The sequence below is a fragment of the Sturnira hondurensis genome, unplaced genomic scaffold (assembly GCF_014824575.4).
Source record: "Sturnira hondurensis isolate 20B ecotype Veracruz unplaced genomic scaffold, ASM1482457v3 Scaffold0011378, whole genome shotgun sequence".
In the NCBI taxonomy this organism is placed as follows: domain Eukaryota; kingdom Metazoa; phylum Chordata; class Mammalia; order Chiroptera; family Phyllostomidae; genus Sturnira; species Sturnira hondurensis.
The window spans coordinates 789,904-812,295 of NW_028084009.1; the positions used below are offsets into that span (position 1 = coordinate 789,904).

Here is a 22,392-nt window from a genome sequence, read left to right on the forward strand (position 1 = left end):
TACAAAGACCGAAGCCAAGTCAGTGTTAACCCCAAAGGGAAAATTACATTTACACTGAAGTCAGTCCAAAGTCCTTGGTTCACACACGCACACCTGTCCCAAGTTGAGGCTTTTTCAAAGGTATTCATTATCATTTTTTGCTGTGTATAATGCATACTTTTTTGTCCAAATTTTTGAAGGAAAAATTAGGATGCACATTGTATGTGGGTACAGTACTACTAATTCTGTTTTAAAAGAATTTTAAAAAATTCTGTTCTTTTAATTCTGTTAACTAATTCTGTTTTTAATTCTGTTCACTAATTCTGTTTTTAAAAGAATTGAAAACTAATAAGTGTTTTTAATTCTTTTATTTATGATTACGCACTGTAAGTTTAACTCTAGAAAGCAATAACAATATCTATATCTGGAATACAATACTTGGGTTTGTTTCTAAATATAAATAAATAAATAATTGAATTAAGAACTCAAAATGAAACACTTTTTCCTGAAAGTCTGGGCCAAAAATGCAGGTGTGCAGTGAACTCCAGAGTGCATTACACACAGCAAAATACTGTAAGACTTCAAAAGCTACGCCAAAACCCTTCAGTACCCATCATTACTCTGGATGATTCTGCTTCTGCTTCTTAATGACACACATATACTCTTTAAAACAGCATCACAGTAATTACCTTTTCCTAGAAGGCAAAGAAATTCCCAGAGGGATTATAATAAGTGTCTTCTTAAGCAAATGCACAAAAAACCCCAGAAGAGAATAATAATCCTGGGCAAGGACAATGACAGGAGCAAAAATAAAAACAAAGTCAGCAGCAACAATAAAAACATGGAGGAGAGGAGATAACCGCTAACTTTAATGATCCTACTTTTGGGGTCTAAAGTCACATACATTCCTTTCTACTCCCTTCAGACACTGATAGAACAAGCCTGGTAGCAACTAGCACAGAGCAAGACAGGGCAAAACAAAACACCATATATTTTTTTCCTCTGGCTACTAACTAAATAGTGTCATTAAAAAAACAAAACAAAAAAAAAAAAAAACCCTCGCCCTGGCTCGTGTAGCTCAGTGGATTGAGCGCAGGCCTGTGAAGCAAAGGGTCTCCGGTTCGATTCCCAATCAGGGCACATGCCTGGGTTACAGGCCAGGTCCCCACTGGGGGATGCATGGGAGGCAACCACACAATGATGTTTCTCTCCCACTCTTTCTCCTTCCTTTCCCCTCTCTCTAAAAATAAATAAAATATATTTTTTAAAAACCCTCAATTACACAACTCCTAAGTGGAAATCCTCCATAATAAGCCCCATAATAGTCATCTTGGGGGAAAAACTTCTCAAAACCCCTAATTTCCTCATTTTTCAATTTGAGTTCTGGAGATACAAATTTTAAGGAAGTGAAAGAGGCAGAGGGCATTAATTGCTCACGGCCTGGCAGAACTGCATGGTTATTGTGGGGCCCAGTCCCTCGTCCGGCCACCTGGGAATGAGTGGACCGCACGCAGACACTCCGCGGGGACACCATGCTGCCACGTCGAACCCTCCTGACGCAGGTGGGGGAACTGCTGTGAGAAAACAACCCGCTTGCTGGGTGCCCAAGGCCGCACGCAGTTTTACTTTTTCATTTAAAGCTAATCCCTTCCAAATCTGGACAAGTTCTTTCAGCAAGGAAGGCAGAAGGGCAAGAAGGCAGCTGTTTCTACACCTGTACAATGGGAGAGGCACAGACATCATTCCACCTGCAGACTCGAATGGTCCGCTTGTTCAACTTGACCCACACCAACCGCTGAGCAGCTTTGGTTGCCATCAGAATCATCTAGAAGCTTTTTAAAAATCGCAATGCACAGGCTATGCCCCAGGCTAATGAAATAAGAATTTCTGGGGACAAGGCGTAGGCATTAATATTTTATAAAGCCCCGCCACCCTGGGGGTTCCAATGTGCAAATTGTGGCTGATGGGGCCACCCTGGTATGGGGTGTGGCAGAAATCTGCCTTCTCCCTTAAGTTACTGAATCTAGCTGAGCAGGGTGTGAGAAGGGCTGTCCAAAAGACTCCAGAAAGAATGGCCATTTGTCCCTCCCACTGAGAAAAACAAACACACACTCGCCTCTCTGCTTAAAAATGCAGAAACCTGCACATGCTAGACAAATGTCACAGGGGCAGAATGATATAAAGAGTCAGCACCCTCCGAGAGTCAGCGCTCATAAGGCCGGTACCTGCAGCTGTAGGCCAGACACTCTGCACCATGCTAGGCAGATCAGGCAGAGAACCACTTTGAAATGAATTAAAACGACTGGCTTTCACTGGATACACTTTCTTTTTTTTCTTTAAGATTTTATTCATTTATCTTTAGAGGGGAAGGGAAGGAGAGAAGGAGAGAAGGAGAGAAGTATCAATGTATGGTTGCTTCTCGTGAGTCCCCTGCCAGGAACTGGTCTGCAACTCAGGCATGTGCCCTGACTGGGAATCGAACCGTGATCGTGTGGTCCGCAGGCCCGCGCTCAATCCACTGAGCTACACCAGCCAGGGCCACTGGCTACACTTTCAAAGAAATGCTACTTCTTTTTTCAGACTGGCTAAAGTGTGTCAATAACAAAGACGCCCATCAAGACAGTAATCTCAGGATGAGGTTACAAGGCTTTCAATGTGTTTCCTTGTTAAATCTATTCACTCACACACTGAAAAATAATTTACGGAAGGAGTGTCTCTTGTGTTCCAGGCAGTGTACAAGGCACCAGGGATACAAAGACGACAGAGGCCATGAGGGCACTACGGCTGGGACGTGGAGCTCAGCAAGTCCCAACTCCCCTGCAGCACTGTCTTGTCACTCCTGTGTGCTCTGACCCCTTCACCCCTAATTTGGGGACACAGTAGTTACTTTACTGAGTTCTTGTGAGGATTCCATGCAATAATGCAAGTAAAGTGTCTAGCATAACAACACAGTCCCCAAAGGCAAAGACTTCCAATTTATAAGGGAAATGGTGACACATTAAACTAAAAAATGTATTACTCCAACTACAGGGATGGATGATGGGAAGAATGACTTTGGTGAATGGGTCCCTGGATATGCCGTCCAAGGGTGCCAGTCCCTTCTGTGCTCAGTTTTCATGGACAACAAGCCCTCAGGGAACTAACAAGACGCCATGTTCGGGATGAGCCGGCAGACACGCCAGACAGTGTGTGTGGTGACCACCCGGCGAGCCTGACGCCACGTGCCATGAGCGGCGGAACACAAATGGGCTCCGCCTCCTCCCGTGACTTTGGGGGCTGCACAGGCTCCTCTTTCAGGTGTGGTTCGGAGCTCCAGCAGTTTGTCCTGAGACCACAGTTTGGCTTAAAGAAACAAAAACAACAACAACAAAAACCCTCTGAAAATTGATTATTTGCTCTTTGGAAAAAGAAAAAAGAAAAAGGAAGTACTAAAGCACATCTGGGTTGCTAATAATGGTCCTTTGTTGCTGCTAAGTTGGCTGGCAGGACAGATCGACAGATTAAAATGCGGTCAATTTTGTTTTAGCTTTTTAAAATTACTTTTTAAATTAATTGAGAGAGCGAGAGAAACATCGACCTGCTGTTCCACCCATCCAAGCCTTCACTGGTTCATTCTCGTACGTGGCCTAACTGGGGATCAAACCTATAACCTCGGGTGCCAGGATGACACTCGAACCAAACGAGCTACTGGCCAGGACCAGGCAGTGGTCAACTTTAAAGACTTAACTTCTCTTCGAGAGGCAAGGATTCCTCTTGAGTCCTCAATTACCAGAGAATAATTCTCATCTGCAACATTCTCCAGTGAGCTGTGGACTTAGACCTCACTACAGAAGAAGGACTAATTTGAAGGAATGACTATCTTTTAAAAATACACGTGTTTTATGACACTAGGCTTGAGTGAGAGCAGTAAGCCATAGGAAAGCACATCAGTCCCCAGTTAAAGAAATACAGGGCAGATCCCGAATGCTGAGCAGAATAAAACCTCCGAATCTACTTCTAAAATGAAAACCATTCCCGGCTGGATGGGACAAGCCCATGATGAGGCAAGTCCCACTCAACCATCTGGAAGTACTTCCTTTGTTCAATTTTTGGAAGAGTTAAAAAGAGACAAAAAAGACAGCTTTCCGTCACAGGTAAAGAACTGCCTACGAATACAGTTTTATAAAAATAGTCAAAGCCATGATTCAGGAACAAGTTCTTACAATATATTTTAGGCAAGCCATCTAACCTGTACTCTTTTTTCCCCTTTATATAATTAGGGCTTATAAAATAACGAAAGCCACAGGTAAAAGTTCCAAAGACGGGGGCAGCGATGCTCCCTCTTGGTCCATCACTGCACTGTTTAGCTGCCCAGTGGGCAGAGCTTTCTTCGGGGAGGAAGGAGTCGGACCATCAGACTCAGCCACGGAGCTGGAGCTGAACCTGAGGGTGAAAACGGCACCTGACTGGGGACAGTAACCCAGGTGACCTAGTGAACCCCTCCCAGAGGCCACTTCTTTAATTTGTGGAAACCGCCCCGAATGACATTATTATTACAAGATAAAAGCTTGTTCAGCATTCATAAATAATGAGTCCTACTGGGTGGAACAAGTTCAAGTGGAGTCCAACAGAAAGAACCGAGTTGGTGCAACTCTCCCCGGGTGGCGACCAGGCTGCATCAGCTCTGAAAACAACAGGAACGGTGTCCTCTCCACGTGCAAAGCAAAGAACAAAACCAAGCAATTCCCCCAAGCACCAGGAAGTCCAACCAAGTTCTGGTTCTCCTCCCTGGCTGCAGGAATACATTTTTGTGGAATTACTTCCAGGAACAGGTTTTGGTGCTCCTGTTTTGCTGGTGTCCTAAAATATGCTTAATCTGCCTCCTGGGGGCAGCTACCCTGAAAAAGGGGTCTTTCCTCCCCAAACCTGAAAACTATTAGAAGCGACAATAGAGTCATGTGGACACACTTCACATACTTTTAGCAAAACAAACAAGGATTCATTTTGCAAGAGCTCCTTGTTAGTAATAAGGTAAGGCTCAGCCAAACCTTCCCCCTTTTACAATATACTTGTTCCATCAAAGATAATTACTTGAACCGAATTTCCTTCTCCAGGGAGGAGCCACTCTAAGCAGACCACGTCTTTACTAAAAACATACCTGAGTCATTCACGCTGCTGTTCCTCTTGGCGTAAGCGCTGCGAACCACCTGCTCATACACCTGAGCGCCTATTGTCCGCATGTTGTCCCGGATCAGGATGCCTTGAGCCTGCATCATGAAGAGGTAGGTGTTCACTGCAGAGAAGAGAGAGGAGGGGAAGCCCAGGTGAATTCCAAAGCAGCCACCGGAACAAAACACACAAAAAGCCACACGTAACCTGGGTGGGTTTGTTTTTAACCTCTTTCAGCTCTAAAGCCCTACAAACGCCACACCTGTTTCCCACACTGGGTTCAATGATTTCAGGACACTGGCAAGCCTTGTGTAGCTAGTAGGACCGAGGGGACTTTCTGTCCCTATCCAGCAGCTTCCGGAAAACCGTCCATTTAAGAAAGCACATTGCACCAGGTCTCCAGGTACCTAATCCGCACTCTAGCACGGTAACAGTCAGAAAGTCCTTTCTGGAGCAGTGAAGACATTTTTTACGAGATCTCTGACCTCCCCGAATCTCCCTCTCAACACTCCACGGCTCTGCGCAAGAATGAAACCAGTCACCGTGCTGCCCACCGCAACACTCGGACCCAGGCCTGGTCTTGGCCACCTCTCGAAAGTGGTGGACCAAGACTCCAGCTACCTTTCTTCTGGGCATCTGGGAGAAAGAGTGTCAGCGTGCGCACTGCCCGCCCACCTCAGCCCCGCACTCCGAAGCAACGGGGAAGAGAGCAGAGGCTGAGTTCACCGGTCAACAGGGACACACTCGCTTTACAATAGACACACACGTATCGAATCCTCATACTGCACACTTAAAACGAAGAAAATGCCATGCATCGATTGTATAGTAAAAACAGAACAACACGAAAACCAGACTCTTTACACAGGATCATCCAGAGTAACGGCCCGGCCACTGCCCTCTGGAAAGGGCGCTCTACTGAGAGCGTTTTCCTTGCGTCTCTCCCACACGAAACCCGGAGATAACAAACAGACACGAACGTGATTCCTGCATTCCACCCGTGATCTCAAATACCGCCTCATCTGCTTTCAAGAAATGGGAAGGTTTAAAAACTGCTTCTGGTCCATACTAAGTACCCACTTTCCCCTCACCACTGGGAAAGGGGATGTCTTTACAGGGTGGGACCTTCACAAACGAAACTCTGGTGTGTGTTAGGGACCCTCTGAATACTCAGACTCCAGCCCGGCCCAGCAGGGGCTCCAGGGAGAGCCAGCCGTCCCCCACCCCCCGGACCCCTCCGGACCCCTCCGGACCCCATGCACACAGCTTCGGGCCGTCCTGGCTCCTCACCGGAGGCACTCTGTTGTTAATGCGAAACTTTGTTAAGTCTCGCCATTACTGTCACAGTGTCCTACACATAATGAGCACTACATGACTAAATGGATGAAGTTGAAGTCCATTTATTTCCAGCTATTGCGTTTGGTGTGTGCTGGTGATGGGGAAACTGGGACCCAGCCACTGGCACAGCCTCAGTACAGAAAACCCCAGTGGCCCCCGTTGAAGGGGGACAAAATGTTTCACAAGACTTTGAATCATCTCTAAGGTACATCATGAGGCGTGAACTAATAATCAAAGGAGGTCGATATTCAGAATGCTCGCAGAAGTGAGCATTCTAAACTATCTCACCTGAAATTCACATCTTTGTGAAGCAGGCGTCATCTCCGTTTTTTTGCTTTAGATAAGGAAAGCCTCCAAAAATCACTTACCCAAGGTCACCTAGTTAATGAAGTTGAAACACAGAAGGAAGTACGTTTCAAAGATTTTGATGAGCTTTTTTCTTTAAAAACAACAACAAAAATGGTACTTTCCAGTAACAGGCCCTGACCCGCAGTGGCTAAATCACAGTGGTACACGTTCTGAACGATGACACTCAGCTACTGAATCCTCCACCGTATCTCCTGAGCACTTGCTCCCAAGTGCTCGTCACACACAGCACATGGCGGGGGGGCGGGGGGGGACACACACCAGGGTGAGTGAGGCAGCACGGGGTAAGGTGCAGACACAACTCCGCAAGAAACTACGGTGCGGTTTGACAGTGCTAAAACACCGTTGACTGCAAGTGCAGGTTGACCAATAACTTTTTTACACTTTCATGAGCAACTGCAGTAGTTACCCAGCCCCTGCATCTAAATGGAGGGGTCTCGTAGGACCACAGGCCAGCTGAAGAAAACACCCCCCACCACCACCCCCCCCCCCCCCCGTTTGGGTTTACATAATCAATCAGCAACTTCCAGTCTGGAGCCAATGTAGGCAGCAGCCTCGGCTTTACCTGGAGTTTCCGGGAGCAAAGTACTAGGTCTCCAAGCAGGAAGACCAGCTTCCCTCTCCATCAGCATTCCAGTGAGCCCCACGTCCTCGGGAATCAGGTAACACAACTGTTACTTGAACACACACATTAACAAATGCCACTGACTCATAAAAAGGCCTCACAAGACAATGAAACTTGACATTCCAGATTAGGAGCAAAATGAGCCCAGGAGGAAAAGACAGAATTACAAGACTCTATGTACTTAAGAGTTCGTAACTTTTGCTAATCCTAAACATGTATATCCTTAATGTTTGTTACATCTGGCCCAGCCAGCTGCAAGTAGGAAAAAGCCATTCCTTTCCTGACCACTCCTTACAATCGGTGTCTCACCCCGAATGCCCCCACATACACACACACACACACACACACACACCCCATGCCTTCCCTGCTCCGTGTTTCTAGTTAACACACTACACCTTTTCTGATTTGTCTCGTCTACTGTTATCTCCCTCACTAAGATGTGAGCCCCATGAGGGCCAGGAGCTTCGCCCCATCCCGGTGGCTACAACATGTGCCCGGGGCACAGAAGCTGCATCATAAGTGTCCGAATAAACGAGTCTCTAGGTTGGGGTGATTTTGAACTCGGCTGTGCCTGCCTGGGCAGGCATCACGGGGTTGCAAGTCTTCCCCTGGTGCTAGCGTTCTGCTCCTTTGTGTGAGGAGCCCGAGATGCCATGCGTCAGCCAGGGTCACTGTGCCACCTGTCCCCAAGTTCAGTAATTCTTCTTTACCATTTAGCAGAGCTGCCAAATAGATCAGCATCCCCCCAACCCCCCCAAATGTCTTCTGGTCCTCTCACTCCTTGGAGTGAGAAACAGTGTAGTATGCTGCAACACTGTAATTGTAATATGTTGCTCGAAGTTGCTGTGAAACATTATTTGTAATATGAGGAACAGTTCGAAATAGCCCCAAACTGGAGGGCGCCCTGAAGTCCCGCTATAGGAGACCAGGTTAAAAATGTGTAGCCTTGTCTACAAAACTGGCCACCAAGCTGGGCTAAGTACACACTGTTCAGTTTCCTGTACACACAAGTAACAAAAATTCCCCTTAAAAAAATTGGCAGCCTATCCGAATTCCGGCATACAGTGACCAGAATAAACAAAACACACTGCACACAACCCCATGGATGAGTCTCACACATCGTGTGAAAGGACAGCGGAGAGCACGTACAGTGTGACCCCACACGCACGAAGCGCAAACACGAGCACAACTAACCTACAGTGACAGAAGTCAGAATGGGCACCAGAGCCGGGGAGGGTTCAAAGGGAGCTTCTGGTCATCTTTTATGTCTTGACCTGGGTACTGGTTATGTAGGGATGCTCGCTTTGTAAAAGTTCACCACGCACTCACTGATCTGCGCATGTGCATTAAGGCCCACATGTCATACGTCAGTAAGGGGACTCAGGAGAGCAGCCGCTAAGTCATACTGTGAGGGCGGAGTCAAAAATACCCACGAAGAGCTGACTCCAGGATGAGGTCTTGAAAAAAGAGCTGTGAAATAGGAACGGGAACAGAACAAATGAAGACGACAGGGCCTAAGGAGGGGGAACGCATCGCAGGAACTAAAAGCAGTTTGGTATGGCTGGAATGAAGGGTACATACGGCCACAACGTGAGAGGGGGCTAGCAAAAGAGGGCAGAAGGATCACCAAGGGCTTTGTGTGCTATACTTGGGGATCTGACATTGAAGACACGGCCCAGGATCAGATTCCAGGTGGGCCAACTGGGAGGCATCGGTCAAAACAAGAAAATTCCCTTCTGCACAAATTCATGGCCCCAGATAAAGAACTGCACTTTGCAGGATCCAGGCAAATTCCTTAAAGGGAGGGGCTTCTTTGGATGAACTGACTGAATTCTCTATGTAGAATCCCATTTGGTTATGAAAGCTGGGTGTCCAACTCTTATCACAGGCTGCATTTTTGTTTTCTGCGTGAATCAGCAGGAGGAATAGCGCTGTCTGCCAAGTTCTGGAGCAAGCAGATGGAGTGAAGGTGTCGAGATACAAAGCCAGGTATGTTGAACGCCGACCGCATCCAGGGACAGCTGGGGCAGCGGGTGGACATCTGACAGTCAGTGGAGATGCTGCCCAGCATTCGGGCAGGCCAGCTGGACCCAGCATTCTCCCCCTGGACTTACTCACACCGCGACTTTGTCCTGAAAATCCCTCACAGACCACACAACGTGGGAGTCATAACTGAGTCAAGTACACTCCACAAAAACACCACAACGAATCTGTGGACCATGGGTTACGCCCCGATTCACAGGTCCACTCTCAAAATAAAATGAAGGGCAGGGGAAAGGGGTAGAAAGGAACAGAGCAGAAAAGTAATAAACAGGAGAAAACAGGAAGCCTCCCTCCTCCCACAACAAGATATAAGACAAAATAAAAACGAAGGGGAAGCAACAGAAATATGTCCTAGGAATGTTGAGTTTTGATTTTGCCACGCCAGAAAATCTGCAGAACCTGCACTATTTTGACCAATGTTTTCCGAGAAAAACCAGCACCTGAAAAATAACTGATCTCTACCCCCCAGATCAGAGATTATCAGTGTGCATTGCTTTGTACAACAGATGCTGTACAAAGAATAAATCTACTTTTTCTATTACAGAAATGGAGTCCTGTAAAAGCATGCACTTCCCGAGGCCCTTTCTGATGAGTGTTATCTCACCCTCACGAGAAACAGAGAGGTAGGCTGTTACCCCCCGCGTTGTAAATGAGGGGACTGAGGTAAGTAATGATGGGTGGAGCCGAGATTTCAGGTCTTTGTCTCCAGAGGCCAAGTTTGTAACAACGATGCTCCACCATCCCTCAGGGTCCCGAGGCCCAGAACCCCTCGTGGGCACAGCTCTCATGGCCGCGCTTTGCTTCCCGGTCCTTCGATCTGGATCTTCACTGATGATTCCCTCGCACAACTGGCCTAACGTTTCACTTCAGCAGTGGGTTCCAGGGCTCCTCATAGAGGGTGGTGCATCCTTAGAATTTATTAAGTTTTACAAAAATTTTTGTAAGTGTGAAGTTCCAATGTGAAACCTGGAATTTTTACTTTTCAGTTCTACTTAAAATGACATCGAAAGATACTCACGGTATACACACAGATATTAATATCCAAGGTTGTGGGTGACACATTTAAATAAGAAAAGAAAGATTTTCCTTTCTTTTTTTTTCAGATGCAAGAAATTTTTTGACAACAAATTTACACCCTTTGGCACATCTATTTTAATGCTCTGGAGCAACTGTGTGATAAGTTTCACACAAAAAGTGTTTAAAGAAAACTGTTGGAGGGGAAGGGAGGAGAGACATTGAGAGAGTAGAGAATCCCAACAATTACTTTTTGGTAAAAATTTCTTTTTTTTTTTGACGTGAGAGAGAAATAGTGACCAGTGCCTCTCGCACTCATCCTGACTGGAGACTGAACCCACAACCTAGGTACGTGCTTTGAGCAGGGATCGAACCCGCAACCCTTCAGTTTGGGGGACAATGCTCCAACCAACTGAGCTACACTGGCCAGGCAGGGAAAATTCCATTTGCCCCATCTTTGCTCTCCTTGTCCTTCCCATCTGAGGCACTGGTCATGTTTCTCCCCAAATTCTGACCAGTGTGATCACTGACCAGCACCCAGAAGGACACACCCGAGAGAGGGGCTCAGCAAACGCAGAGGCCCAAGTCTCGAGATGAGTAACGTGAATGTGACCCTGGGTCCGAGAAGACACACTACCTCCCCAGTGCTGTCTGCATCGAATGTCTGCAACCTCGTCTGGTCTGCCCTGGAGGTAAAGCCACAGAGTGGACAGTTGTCCCTGACACGAATGTCCCAGAGGCACAGCCCAGGACAGCAACGCCGATCTCTGGAGCTGACTCTAGACAGAGCTTCCGCCCGCCTCTCGGGCCCAACCTCTTCTCTGTCCACTGACCAGGCCGGGCCACAACTCCTGCCCCCGGTGACCCCTCTCCTCTGCAGCGCTCTGGTGACAACTGCTCACACCAGGCCTTAACTGCTCTCTTTGAAACTTCCTGACAGCATTCCACCTCCACGACTAAAAGTCTTGGCACTTCCCCAACTGATACGTAAACTTCCATCCATGAGCACGAGAAATCCGAGCCTGTCTCTTCCAGCACGCTGTAACTCCTCAGGAGCACAGACTGTCTTACCCTTTTCTTCACTGACAATGTCTGATAAACCTTAGACACGAGGCAATTGATTAATGAATTACAGCTTAGCATGGAGGGTGCTGTGGCCACTTGGTGAAGGTGCCTTGTTTTCTCAAGTTCGAAGTATCCTGATTTTTCTACAACCACAGAAGAAAGCTTCTAGAAGCCAGACAAGGGCAGAGTGAAAGTGATACGTGACCCACTCTGCTGGTGTAAGTGTAAACTGGTCTAACCCTTTGGGAAAACTATTTGCAAACTCAACAAAGAGCCATACCCTCTGATCTAACAATTTCAATTAAATTACCGCAAATACAAGGACATTTTGTGCATGATTTTTTAAATTAAATTATTTATAAAAGCAAAAACTTGGGAAACAACTCAAAAGCAACAAAATAAGAGGCGAGCTGATACCTACCCTCGATGGTATCTTAAACAGCTTTAAAAGGAAAAAACTATAAAGCCTTATAAACAGAACGAATGTAGAACACTTAGCATAGACTATCACGCTCTTAACCCCTCAAAAAAAAAAAATCTCCCTTCGAAGGAAGAACATTGGAGGCCAACAACAGCAGTGTGAGTCCTGTCCCTGGGTTGGCTTTGGGATCCTCTCCGGCCCCGGGTCATCTGGGCTGTAAGACAGTGTTACTGAACTGTAAGGTTTTTCTTGGTCTTTCTAACCAAGCCCTGACCCCCATCGCCGACACACGGAAGTGCAAAATGAGCAGGTGTCGCTGGAGCCACACAGAGGTCCGCAAGTAAAAACCTGAGTTCGTGTTCACACTGAACTGCCAAAATACAACTTATATAATAGGGACTATGCTTTTACAAATCACACAAGCCCCTGCCAGTTCTGGTTCTTCCCCTTCCCTTTGGACCTTGAGAATCCCTAGACAACAAAGTCCTTCTCAATTTAAAATCCCATGATACAAGGTGAAGTGCAGTACAGGGAACAGAGTCCGTAATGCCACGTAACTGCACAGTGACAGCTACTGGGCTTCCTGCGCTCTATCACTGTGTACGACGTACAAGTGCTGAATCACTGTGTCGTACACCTGAGACTAATATATTATACTATGTTAAGTATAATTAAAGTAAGTTTAAAAATTAAAGTAATAGAGTAAAACTCCGCAACTATAATTTCATTGTTTTCTCCTCTCTCGACTTTGGAAAATTTGGTTGAAATACATCTCAGATTTACACCTTCTCCGTTGGCACAGAGGGCGAGAGTGTGACTGCCTACATCGCCGGTCCTTCCCAGAGCAATGGCGCCCCAGCCTTCTCCGTGACACAGCTGCAGAGTGGTGGCCGGATCAGATGGAAAAGCGCGTTCCCACAGCACCCCCTGCTCCACACACCCCGGTCAGGAGACTGTACTGGAGCGGACCTGGGTCACAGACGGGCTTCAGTCTCCCCGTTTCCGCTCCTCCTCTCTTGCTGTGCTGAAAAACGGTGTTTTAGTGCCGATGGAAAAGAATGCCATTCCACAGCAAAAAGTTGCATTTTTTCCACTCCGAAATGCTCTCTGCCTACAACGAAGTTTCTTCTATCCCTTTGCAAATAATGTAACAAAATTTTAGGACAAAGCTAGAAATTGCATGTCCAAATGATTCAAAAGAATGGTCACAATGAAGGCTGGTGAGGACGGGGGCACAGGTACCTCGAACCTGTTGAAAGGGGACGTAAATTGGTGTAACCCACAGAGGGCAACTAGGCAGCAGGGGTCAAAGGGAAACGCTCGGACTTTCTAACCCGACAGTTCTCACGTTCAGCTGCTCGTCCTACAGACACAATGGAACGAAGAAGAAGGATGTCCAAGGGCGTCTCTCAGTATTAATAAAAAGCTGTGTGGTTCAGAATGAGCCACGCCAAGACGGGCCTCAGTGATATGCAAATTACTTGGAGCTAAGGGAAATGTCTGCTTCAGACTCAAAAGAAACGTCTGCCCCTCCCTTTAACTGTGCAGAACTTGAAGTAGGGGCCTTGCCCATTCAGAGATAGCTTCTTCTGACCTACCTGCAGGGCAGGGCAAACCTCTACCTACTAAACATACATCTGTTCTTCTTCCTCCAAAGACCCTTTGAAGCTCCCAAGGTGAGGATCTCATCCCCAGCTCAGGTGTCCTCTAGCTCATCCCCCCTTCCTATTCCCTCTCCCCCGAATGCAGGATTCTACAAATGTATGTATTCAGTCGGGCTATTATTCTTCCCTGGCTAACCTGTCTCATGTCTGTCTATTTGATCATTAGACGAGCCAGAAGAACCCTGGATGCAGAGGCACTTCTGTTCCTCCCCGACAAAGCAAAACCCTGAACCTACTGAAATGTGCAACAAAAGGGAGCAGGGAATCCCGGGCTGGGCGGCTCGGTGGTTGGAACACTGTCCCATAAACCAAAGGGCTGCGGTTCTGATTCCCAGTCAGCACATACCTGGGTCATGGGTTCCATTTCCTGTCCAGGAGCGAGTGACAGACAACCAACCAATGCTTCTCTCTTTCTTTTTCTCTCTCCCTCCCCTCCCTCTCCCTTCCTCTCTCTCTAAAATCAATAAACATATCTTCAGGTGAGAATTAAAAGAATTTTACAAAGTTTAAAAGGGGGGGCCTAGGAGAAAAAATTATGCTAATGCCATATCATGGAAAACTAAGCAATTATTTCATTTTGAAAAATCACACTGTATAACAATGTACACAGTATACCACATTTATGTTAAAGCAAAAGACTGGAAAATATATGCATAAAACGATTTTAGAATTGTGCATCTAGATGTTCAGTGTCACTCTGCTTAGAATTATGGGTTATCAGCACTTTATTTTCATTGTTACCACAGAGCATTTCCATAACTGAGAAAACTCTTGCAGTACCCAAATCTGTCTGAATGCACCCCCAATTTCCAAGTGTCCGGAGGTACTGAGAATCCCTTTTTACACAGCGTCCATTCAGTATCTGTGAACACACTCTAGGTGCGCTGCCTTAAGACGCGTCTTTTTCTTTTTCTTTTTTTAAAAAACAATGGTCGAATATTTTTAAATCGGGGGCACGAACGACTGCAACCAGCCTCTCGCCTTCTGAGGGTGTTCGCCAGACCGCCAAAGCCGCAGGTCTCTCGTGCTGAGAGCCCTTGACACCAAACCCAGCTTTAACACTTGACCTGAGGTTTTGGACTTTCCCAAAAACATAATCTTAATCAACCAGTCTGGAATTTTCTGATCGACACCAATGAGGTCATCTGTCACTTGGGACTTCTCCATCCCCCCCAGAAAGAAGAGGCGATCTGCATGATAAAAACCCTTCCATGAGCCCCCACCCCCCCGGGTGTCTTTTATTTCCTTGTTAACAGCTCCCTTGCCCCACCCTTCTATGAAAAGGGAGAAGGGTTTTGTACAAATCCTTGGAGTGACCTTGGAGCTGCCCAGATAAAATGCTGCCTGACTCATGAATTGCTCAACAAAGCCAGTTAGATCTTCAAATGTACTCCTTGACTTTGTTTTTTAAACAACACACAAACAATTCCCCCAATCCCAGACTATTATTCCACCTTTGTCTACCCCCAAATGATTCATAATTATCCTAAAACCTGGGTGCTTCTCACTATAACAGCACTAAGCAAGTTTCCTCCGCCAAGCTGACAGTCCCGAGGAAGTCTTCCACAGACAGTACTTCGGTCTCCTTCCTGATCCTCTTTTGGAAAGGAGATTATTCTCCATGCCACGAGGGTAATATATTATAATCATATTATCGTTAGCCTGGGAGATTATAACAGCCGAACAGGGTGATCTACTCTTTGGGAGTTTAAGCCTTTGCAGAAGGTGTCTTTCTAGCCAATATTAACACCCAAATTGTCAAAACACGTGAAGTCAGAGCCATGATTTCCACAGAAAGGTAAAAATTGCCAGAGAAAGCTAATGACAAAGTCTCAGCTCAAAGGCAGCGATTTTCAACCTTCTTCATCTCATGGCGCACATAAACTCATTACTGAAATTCTGCGGCACATCAGAAAATATGTTTGTCGCCAATCTGACAAAAAAAGTAGGTATAATTTTTATTCATTCACACCAGATGGCTATTGTTGTGTTGGTTGGTGTCCCTTTTTTATTCGATACTCGAAGGGAAAAGAGGTCGGTGCCCCTGGCTACATAGTCAGGTACCTCGTGTCTTAGACATTATTGTGGCGCACCAGCTGAAAATCACTGCTCTGAGCCATAAACAATGAGCAGAACAAGATCTCCCCCGTGGATGTGAAATTCTTCCTCCAGTTCAGGTGGCTTATCTTTCACAAACATTAAATTACGTCCTAGAGAGGAATCCTCTGAGCCATGAAGAGCCCTGCGCTCATTTTCTGTCGTGTTACATTGCTCTGTCTTTCACTGGGTCCAGAGCGATCCGACGCTAACTTTGTTTCTTCAGCAAGGTCATGTTCACCTGATTAAACAATGCGACACCCAACAAGTCCGCAGAAACAGAAGGTCCAACCAATTCTACAACGGAATGTTGGAAAGCACAATGCATGGTCAGACTTCTAAGACTATTCTGGAGTGTTTTAAAAAAATTCTTCCTGGAGATTATTTGACTGCAAAGGGAAAAATGCACATTTACAACGGAGCAATCAGACAGGCAGCACCTGAAGGGGGAATAACAGGGCATCACTAACACTGGGACAAGGCAGCAAGAACTTCAAAGTATTTTTGCCCCAAACTTTTAACCTATATCCAATCAAGCTTTTTTAAAAAAAATCTTATTTATTTAATTTTAGAGAGAGGGGAAGGGAAGGAGAAAGAGAGGAAGAGAACCATCAATGTGTATTTGCTTCTCACGTGGCTCCCACTGGGACCTGGCCCGCAACCCAGGCATGTGCCCTGACTGGGAATTGAACCAGCAACCCTTTGGTTCACAGGCCGACACTCAGTCCACTGAGCCACACCAGCCAGGGCTAATCAAGCTTTTAAGCCATCTTTCTGTTGACAAAAATACAGAGGATTAAGAAACATATCAAACTGAAACCCGGCAATCCAAGAACGTAGACCGTCTATAAATCACCTGGCCTGGCCTCTTCAAAAAGTTATTGTTGTGTGATGGGAGACTCGGAGTGGGAAGGTAGCTCCAGCTTGAAACCAAAGAGACATAATCAAATATAATGTGACTTGGGGGGAAGAGCAGCTATAAATAACATTTTGAGCACCACTGTGCAAATTTGGACATGGACTGGATATCAGAAGATATGAGGAAAGTACTGGTAATTTTCTTAGTGATTATAGTAGTATTGTGGTTATCTGGAATATCCTCTTTTTTAAAAAAAAAGATGCTCGCTGATATATTTAGCGGTTATTGCTCTACAATTTAATTTCATATGGTTAAGTGGGGAAGAAAGCCAGAGTTAAAATAAATAAAGCACAATGGTAATAACTATTGATCCCAGATGGAGGGTAATGCGTCTATGGTGTTCTTCTTTTAACTAGTCTGTATGTTTAAATTTTTTTCATAATAAAAAGTTGGAGGAAGCCCTGGCTGGTGTAGCTCAGTGGATTGAGCACGGGCCTGCAAACCACACGATCGCGGTTCGATTCCCAGTCAGGGCACATGCCTGGGTTGCAGGCCAGTTCCCGGCAGGGGATTCATAAGAGGCAACCATACATTGATATTTCTCTCCTTCTCTCCTTCCCTTCCTCTCTAAAACTAAATAAATAAAATATAAAATAAATAAATAAAAAGTTGGAGAAGTTTGATTCTGGATGTATCTAAAAAGTGTCAACTAAAATACATTAAAGTATATTAATGCCATTCTAATACTAAGAATCCTGTAAATGTGTCAACACTTATATAACACAGGGAGCAAATATCATAGAAATGTTCTCATCAAAGGTTAAAACTATTCTAATGACCCCCCTTGCAATTCTTTATTTTGTTTTAGAACCAAGAGTTGTAGTTACTCTTTCGCTATAATTTCATAAAAGAGCTGAAGAGAAATTATATGTAAGTCTTCCTGTTACTTCCTCACTTTATTTTTGAATGGCTTTCCACTGCTTTCAAGGTCAAGTTCAAACATAATTTAGAAGAATTCATAAAACCCGGCCCCGTCTCTGATCTTGCCACTCCCCCCCAATTCCAGCCACAAGGGACATCAGCAATTCTCGGACACTAGCCAAGATCTCAAACAATAAGCTCCTATTATCCAAAAGTTAAAGACACAAAACTTGAGATGAAGAAAAGGAAGATAAAATGCCCAGGAAAAATTGACTCTCCTAACAAAAGCCTGGGCTCAGGGTGCAAAGGGAGAGGAAGGGAAAAGATTCCACTGAGACCACACCCGGCTGAGCATCCCTCTCCTCTTACACGCAGCGTTCCTACGGCTGGCTTGTCCGCGGGCCTCTCCAACTACGTTTGCACTGGGGAGGGAAAAGGGGCCACATCCTAAACCTAACAGATGCAGGGGAGACCACATGGCAGGCCTCACACACCCAGAGACCAAAAGCGGCCTCACAGGACGGTCTGAAATTAAAACTTAACCACGAGTGAGTCACAGCAGGTAGGCATGCCCTCGGCCGGCAGCTTCCTTGACGACGGTCAGTCTTTACCTTAACTGAGCCTATCACGTCTACAATAATATGTCCCTTTTACTTTCATCCAATCCCAGAGAGCTCCCAGCTTTGCTTGCTCCCGCCTCCCTAATACGTCACCACCGGATTTCATGTAAACCCCTTGTCTCCTCCTTTGATTCTGACGTATAAAATGAGTGATAAAACTGCCATTTTCTCAATTGGTTGAGATTTTGCTTCCTGGTAGTTGTTGTCAGGTTGGCTCAAATAAACTCATGAAAATTCTCTATAGCTTTGGATGTTTCTTATGTTAGGGTCACCCAAAGAAAAATGACTAATTCCTGAGACTGGCCTTCCTCTAAGACTAAAATCAATTCCCAGGCTTGTATGCCCCACAATGAAAAAAAAAGACTGCAGAGATTAAGAGTTAAACCTCAGCTGACACTGACCCTCTGCTGGCAACCATGTAGCACTGAAATGCCACAAAAATTAAATTAGGGTGCTTTGTAATAGATTTAGCACTTCGTTTTTAAATATTAACGAGACTGCCAGAGGGAATATGTTTATCAAGGGATAAGAATCCTAGCGTACTCACTCAGAAGCCAATTAACATTTCCCACCACACCCAACAACTAGAGTCTCTAGGGTTCAAGGTTGCTTAAGACCCTGTGGGTTTGTCAACAGAGGCCTCTGCCCAATAACCTATTACTCGCAATGCACTGGAGGCCCAGTGCACAGGGAGGCAAAGCCTGCACTGTTCCATCCACCTGCCTGCATTTTGCCGTTTCGCTCCTTCCGCTGTCTGCAGATCCCAAACCTCGGCGGCTGGCTGTTTGATTTTTAGTCTCGCTCCTCACCTTGGCTTTCCCTTCTCACAGTTATTTTTATAATCAGCAAATGTCTACCATTCGTAGACTGTGGGTGGCCATCTGTGGTTTTTGCAATTAGATCACTGTTAAAAAGGAGCAAAATTTTTGGCCCTAGACTTGACTCCAACAACCTGGCAAATCATTAAAGAGGTGAGAGCATGACTTCATCCGCGGAGCTGGGTCACTGTACTAATGAGGCCACCCTCCATCAAACCTAACTCTCGAACTCACGAAACTGTAGGCCCTTCAGGTGAGAGTTTTAAAACTTTACTGCCTCTCCCCCCAGTGCAACCCTTGTCCACCCCCCTAAAAGCCTGCTACTTCTTGGGTCTCTGCTCATAAAATGACTCTGCTCACCGATGGGGTAACTGACAAATTTGTAAGGGATTAAAATATCATCAGGTAAAAGGTGAATTTTAAAAAGAATATTGTTCTAGAAAAGCCATGAACTATAGAAGAATAAAATAAAAACTCAACTAAAGAAAAAAAAAATCAGACCTGACTGGTGTAGCTCAGTGGATTGAGCGTGGGCTGCGAACCAAAGGTTTGATTCCCAGTCAGGGCACATGCCTGGGTTGCAGGCCTGGTCCCCAGTGGGGGCCATGTGAGAGGCAACCACACACTGATGTTTCTCTCCCTCTCTCCTTCCCTTCCCCTCTCTCTAAAATTATAAGAAAATCTTAAAAAAAAAAGAAAAAGAAAAAAAATCAGGCAGCACCAATAATCTTCCACCCACGCGACCCCTCAAAAGGGTGCCAGAGAGATTTTCCTCCAAGTGTCTTCTGCTAAGCTGTGGTCAGAGCACAACACAACTTCAGAAAATGATGCTCACGGCAAGACAATAATGTGAAGTAATTTTATGAGATTATGTCTGCATCTGTGGTAAATAATTTATGCTGGGAGTGGTAATAAAAGCAGAAATGAAGTTAAGCTATTGATTGAAGACTGTGCTGATCTTGTCTCCCAAAAAAAGAGAGGATGAATGAGTAAGTATCTTCAAGACAGCACAGAAGAACCTGTCGATTGATCTCTAGCTTGTAAAAAGTCCATTGCTCCTGTGGGCAACGCTTTTTGCACTTGGCAGTGGTGTGGGGTCTATGAAATCTGTGAAGGCCTTGGGCCCCGGGCTAGTGCAGGCACATGCAAAATTACTAGGAAGCCTGATGCAGGGAGGAAAGGCACCACAGACAGAAGACAGTGGACAGCCTGTCCTGGCCCGGACAGGCAAAAACGACCCACAGTGAAGGACAGATTAAACGGTATTCATCCTCTGTGTTCAGGACGCCTCGTGCCCACCGCTTTCTCACGAATAATGAGGGGAGTCATCCTGAGAAGCCAAAAATTACTTCCACCTATGTAAAAACACAGTCATTCCAAAACTATGGCCTGGGGGCACTCCAACACCTCCCCAGGAGGCAGGTGTGCCTATCTTTTAAAAGGTGGTATAGTTCTGCTGACTGCTTTGTTCCCTGTGGTATTTTTTAGCCTTTTCAGAAAACAAAAACAAAACACTTAAGAGTATTAGAGAGCACTGCAACTTCCTGATGTCACCCGGGGAGCATGGGCTAGAAAAACAACCAACCACAAGGCTTCAAAGATAGGTTAGTCACGACTAAACTACCTATGTGCAAAGCTGAGCCACACACAACTGTGCAAGTTCATCTTGAGTATGAGACGTCTTCAGGGAATCCCCGTCCATCCCAGTCCGAACAGCATGGCCCTAAGAAAACACTTCAGGTATTCAGCCTGGTACAAAGCTCCCAATCTCCTTCCACCCCTTAATCCCCACCCAGCACCACACCCCTACTCCAGTTTCTGCAAAGCAGCATTGCCAAAACAGCACTATTCTTTAATCCACTGAGAACGTCAACTTTGGCTCAAGTGTTACTATTACTCTCGATCAGAACTCATGACAAGTTCTGACCCAGTGATGAGCGATGAAGCATTTTCTCTCGCGGGGCCGCATCGTGTCTCCCACAAGGTCTCGCAAGTGTGACGAGTCCCGAGCAAGCGCAAGGGCTGAAACACGTTTTTCTCACCAAAATGTGATGAGTACAGGGTTTGACGAGTCCTGAGGCCAACGAGTACCAGGTACAACTATATTTCCAATTTGTTATCCCCTTTCTCACATTCAGACTGAACACAACAATCTCTGATGTCAAAAGCTAGTGCAAATACTTGATGGTGCTCATGTTGAAGTAAAGGCTTCTTTGCCCTGCTGGGTGTGGCTCAGTTGGTCGGAGCACCATCCAGTAACCGAAAGGTTGCAGGTTCATTCCCGGTCTGGGCACGTATGGGTGAAAATAAAAAAGAAAAAGAAGTAAGGCTTCTTTGATTCTATCTGATCTGTTTCCGATTTCTGAAGTGGAACTATCTGCGTAGAGAAAGAATATAAACTGCATTTTTATTACGCAGCTGAATGGATGACACAAAAATTTAATATCACCAGAACGCAATACAACGTAAGTCACACCCTCCAAAATGACACGCAAATTTGGCTGATAGGATAGGTAAAATGTCTTTTAAGTTTTATGTCAGCATGTGCTGTGAACGACATTTGGTACCAGAGGACACAGAGTAAACAAATTTTACGCCTTCAGCGCACAGAGGAACAGCAGGTAGAGAAGAAGACGACACTGGAAGGGAGCCTCCATCTCGCCTGTCCTGATACGTCAGCAGGATACAGACTAAGGAGCCTGGGCTAAATTAAAAGTTGAAGGTCAACTTGGTTATTCATTTCTCGGAGGCAGAACAATGGAATCAAGATAGAAAAGCAGAACCAATCCAGGAACTCCAACAGGACGGAATGCATGTCACGGCGGTATTCACGGTCCAGGACAGATGGGTAATAATTTTGCTGGACTAAGAGTTTAGGCCCTTTCCGGAGTTGACTCATCTACTCTTCAAAGAATGCAGATGCCTTCCTATTGTAGCCACAAGCTGGGCACCAGCCCTGGGTCCTTAGGTGGGTACCTCCCTGGTGTGGGCACTGCCTCTGAAGGGCAAGACTTAAAACCAGCTGGCTGTGAGGTCTTGAAAAAAGCCTACCAACGCACACTTGATGAGATGCACCGTCTCTGAGCCCTGGAAGCTGTCCAGGGGCTCCGTCTTTGTGAGGACAGAGCGACAAAGGACGCATACCAAGGGCACGCCCTCATCCAACTTCCTCCTTGCTCCAGCCTTATTCCAGGAAAAAAAAAAGAGTAAGGAGTTTCGTTTAATTTTGATAAAGTAGATATAATTTCAATTTCACAGAAAAAGAAGCCAAGAGACTTCTGTGGCCCTTTAATAATAATTATTATTATTTAATAATAATCACTGCCTTGATGTGGCTTAAAAGCACCCACCGAGTTTGCCACCAAGACCTTGGAGGTCCTCGGTCTTCACATGCACGTCAATACACTGCTGCCGGCG

At 45.8% G+C, this 22,392-nt stretch overlaps 1 protein-coding gene across 2 annotated transcripts in view; it reads right to left on the bottom strand.

Moving 5' to 3' along the window:
- B4GALT5 (beta-1,4-galactosyltransferase 5) overlaps positions 1 to 22,392 on the bottom strand; it is a 63,544-nt gene that overhangs the window by 13,140 nt on the left and 28,012 nt on the right. For both annotated transcript variants that reach the window (XM_037059877.1, XM_037059878.1), the window contains exon 2: positions 5,117 to 5,251. In XM_037059877.1, the coding sequence (XP_036915772.1) occupies positions 5,117 to 5,251 (135 nt within the window). The remainder of the gene's footprint in view (positions 1 to 5,116; positions 5,252 to 22,392) is intronic.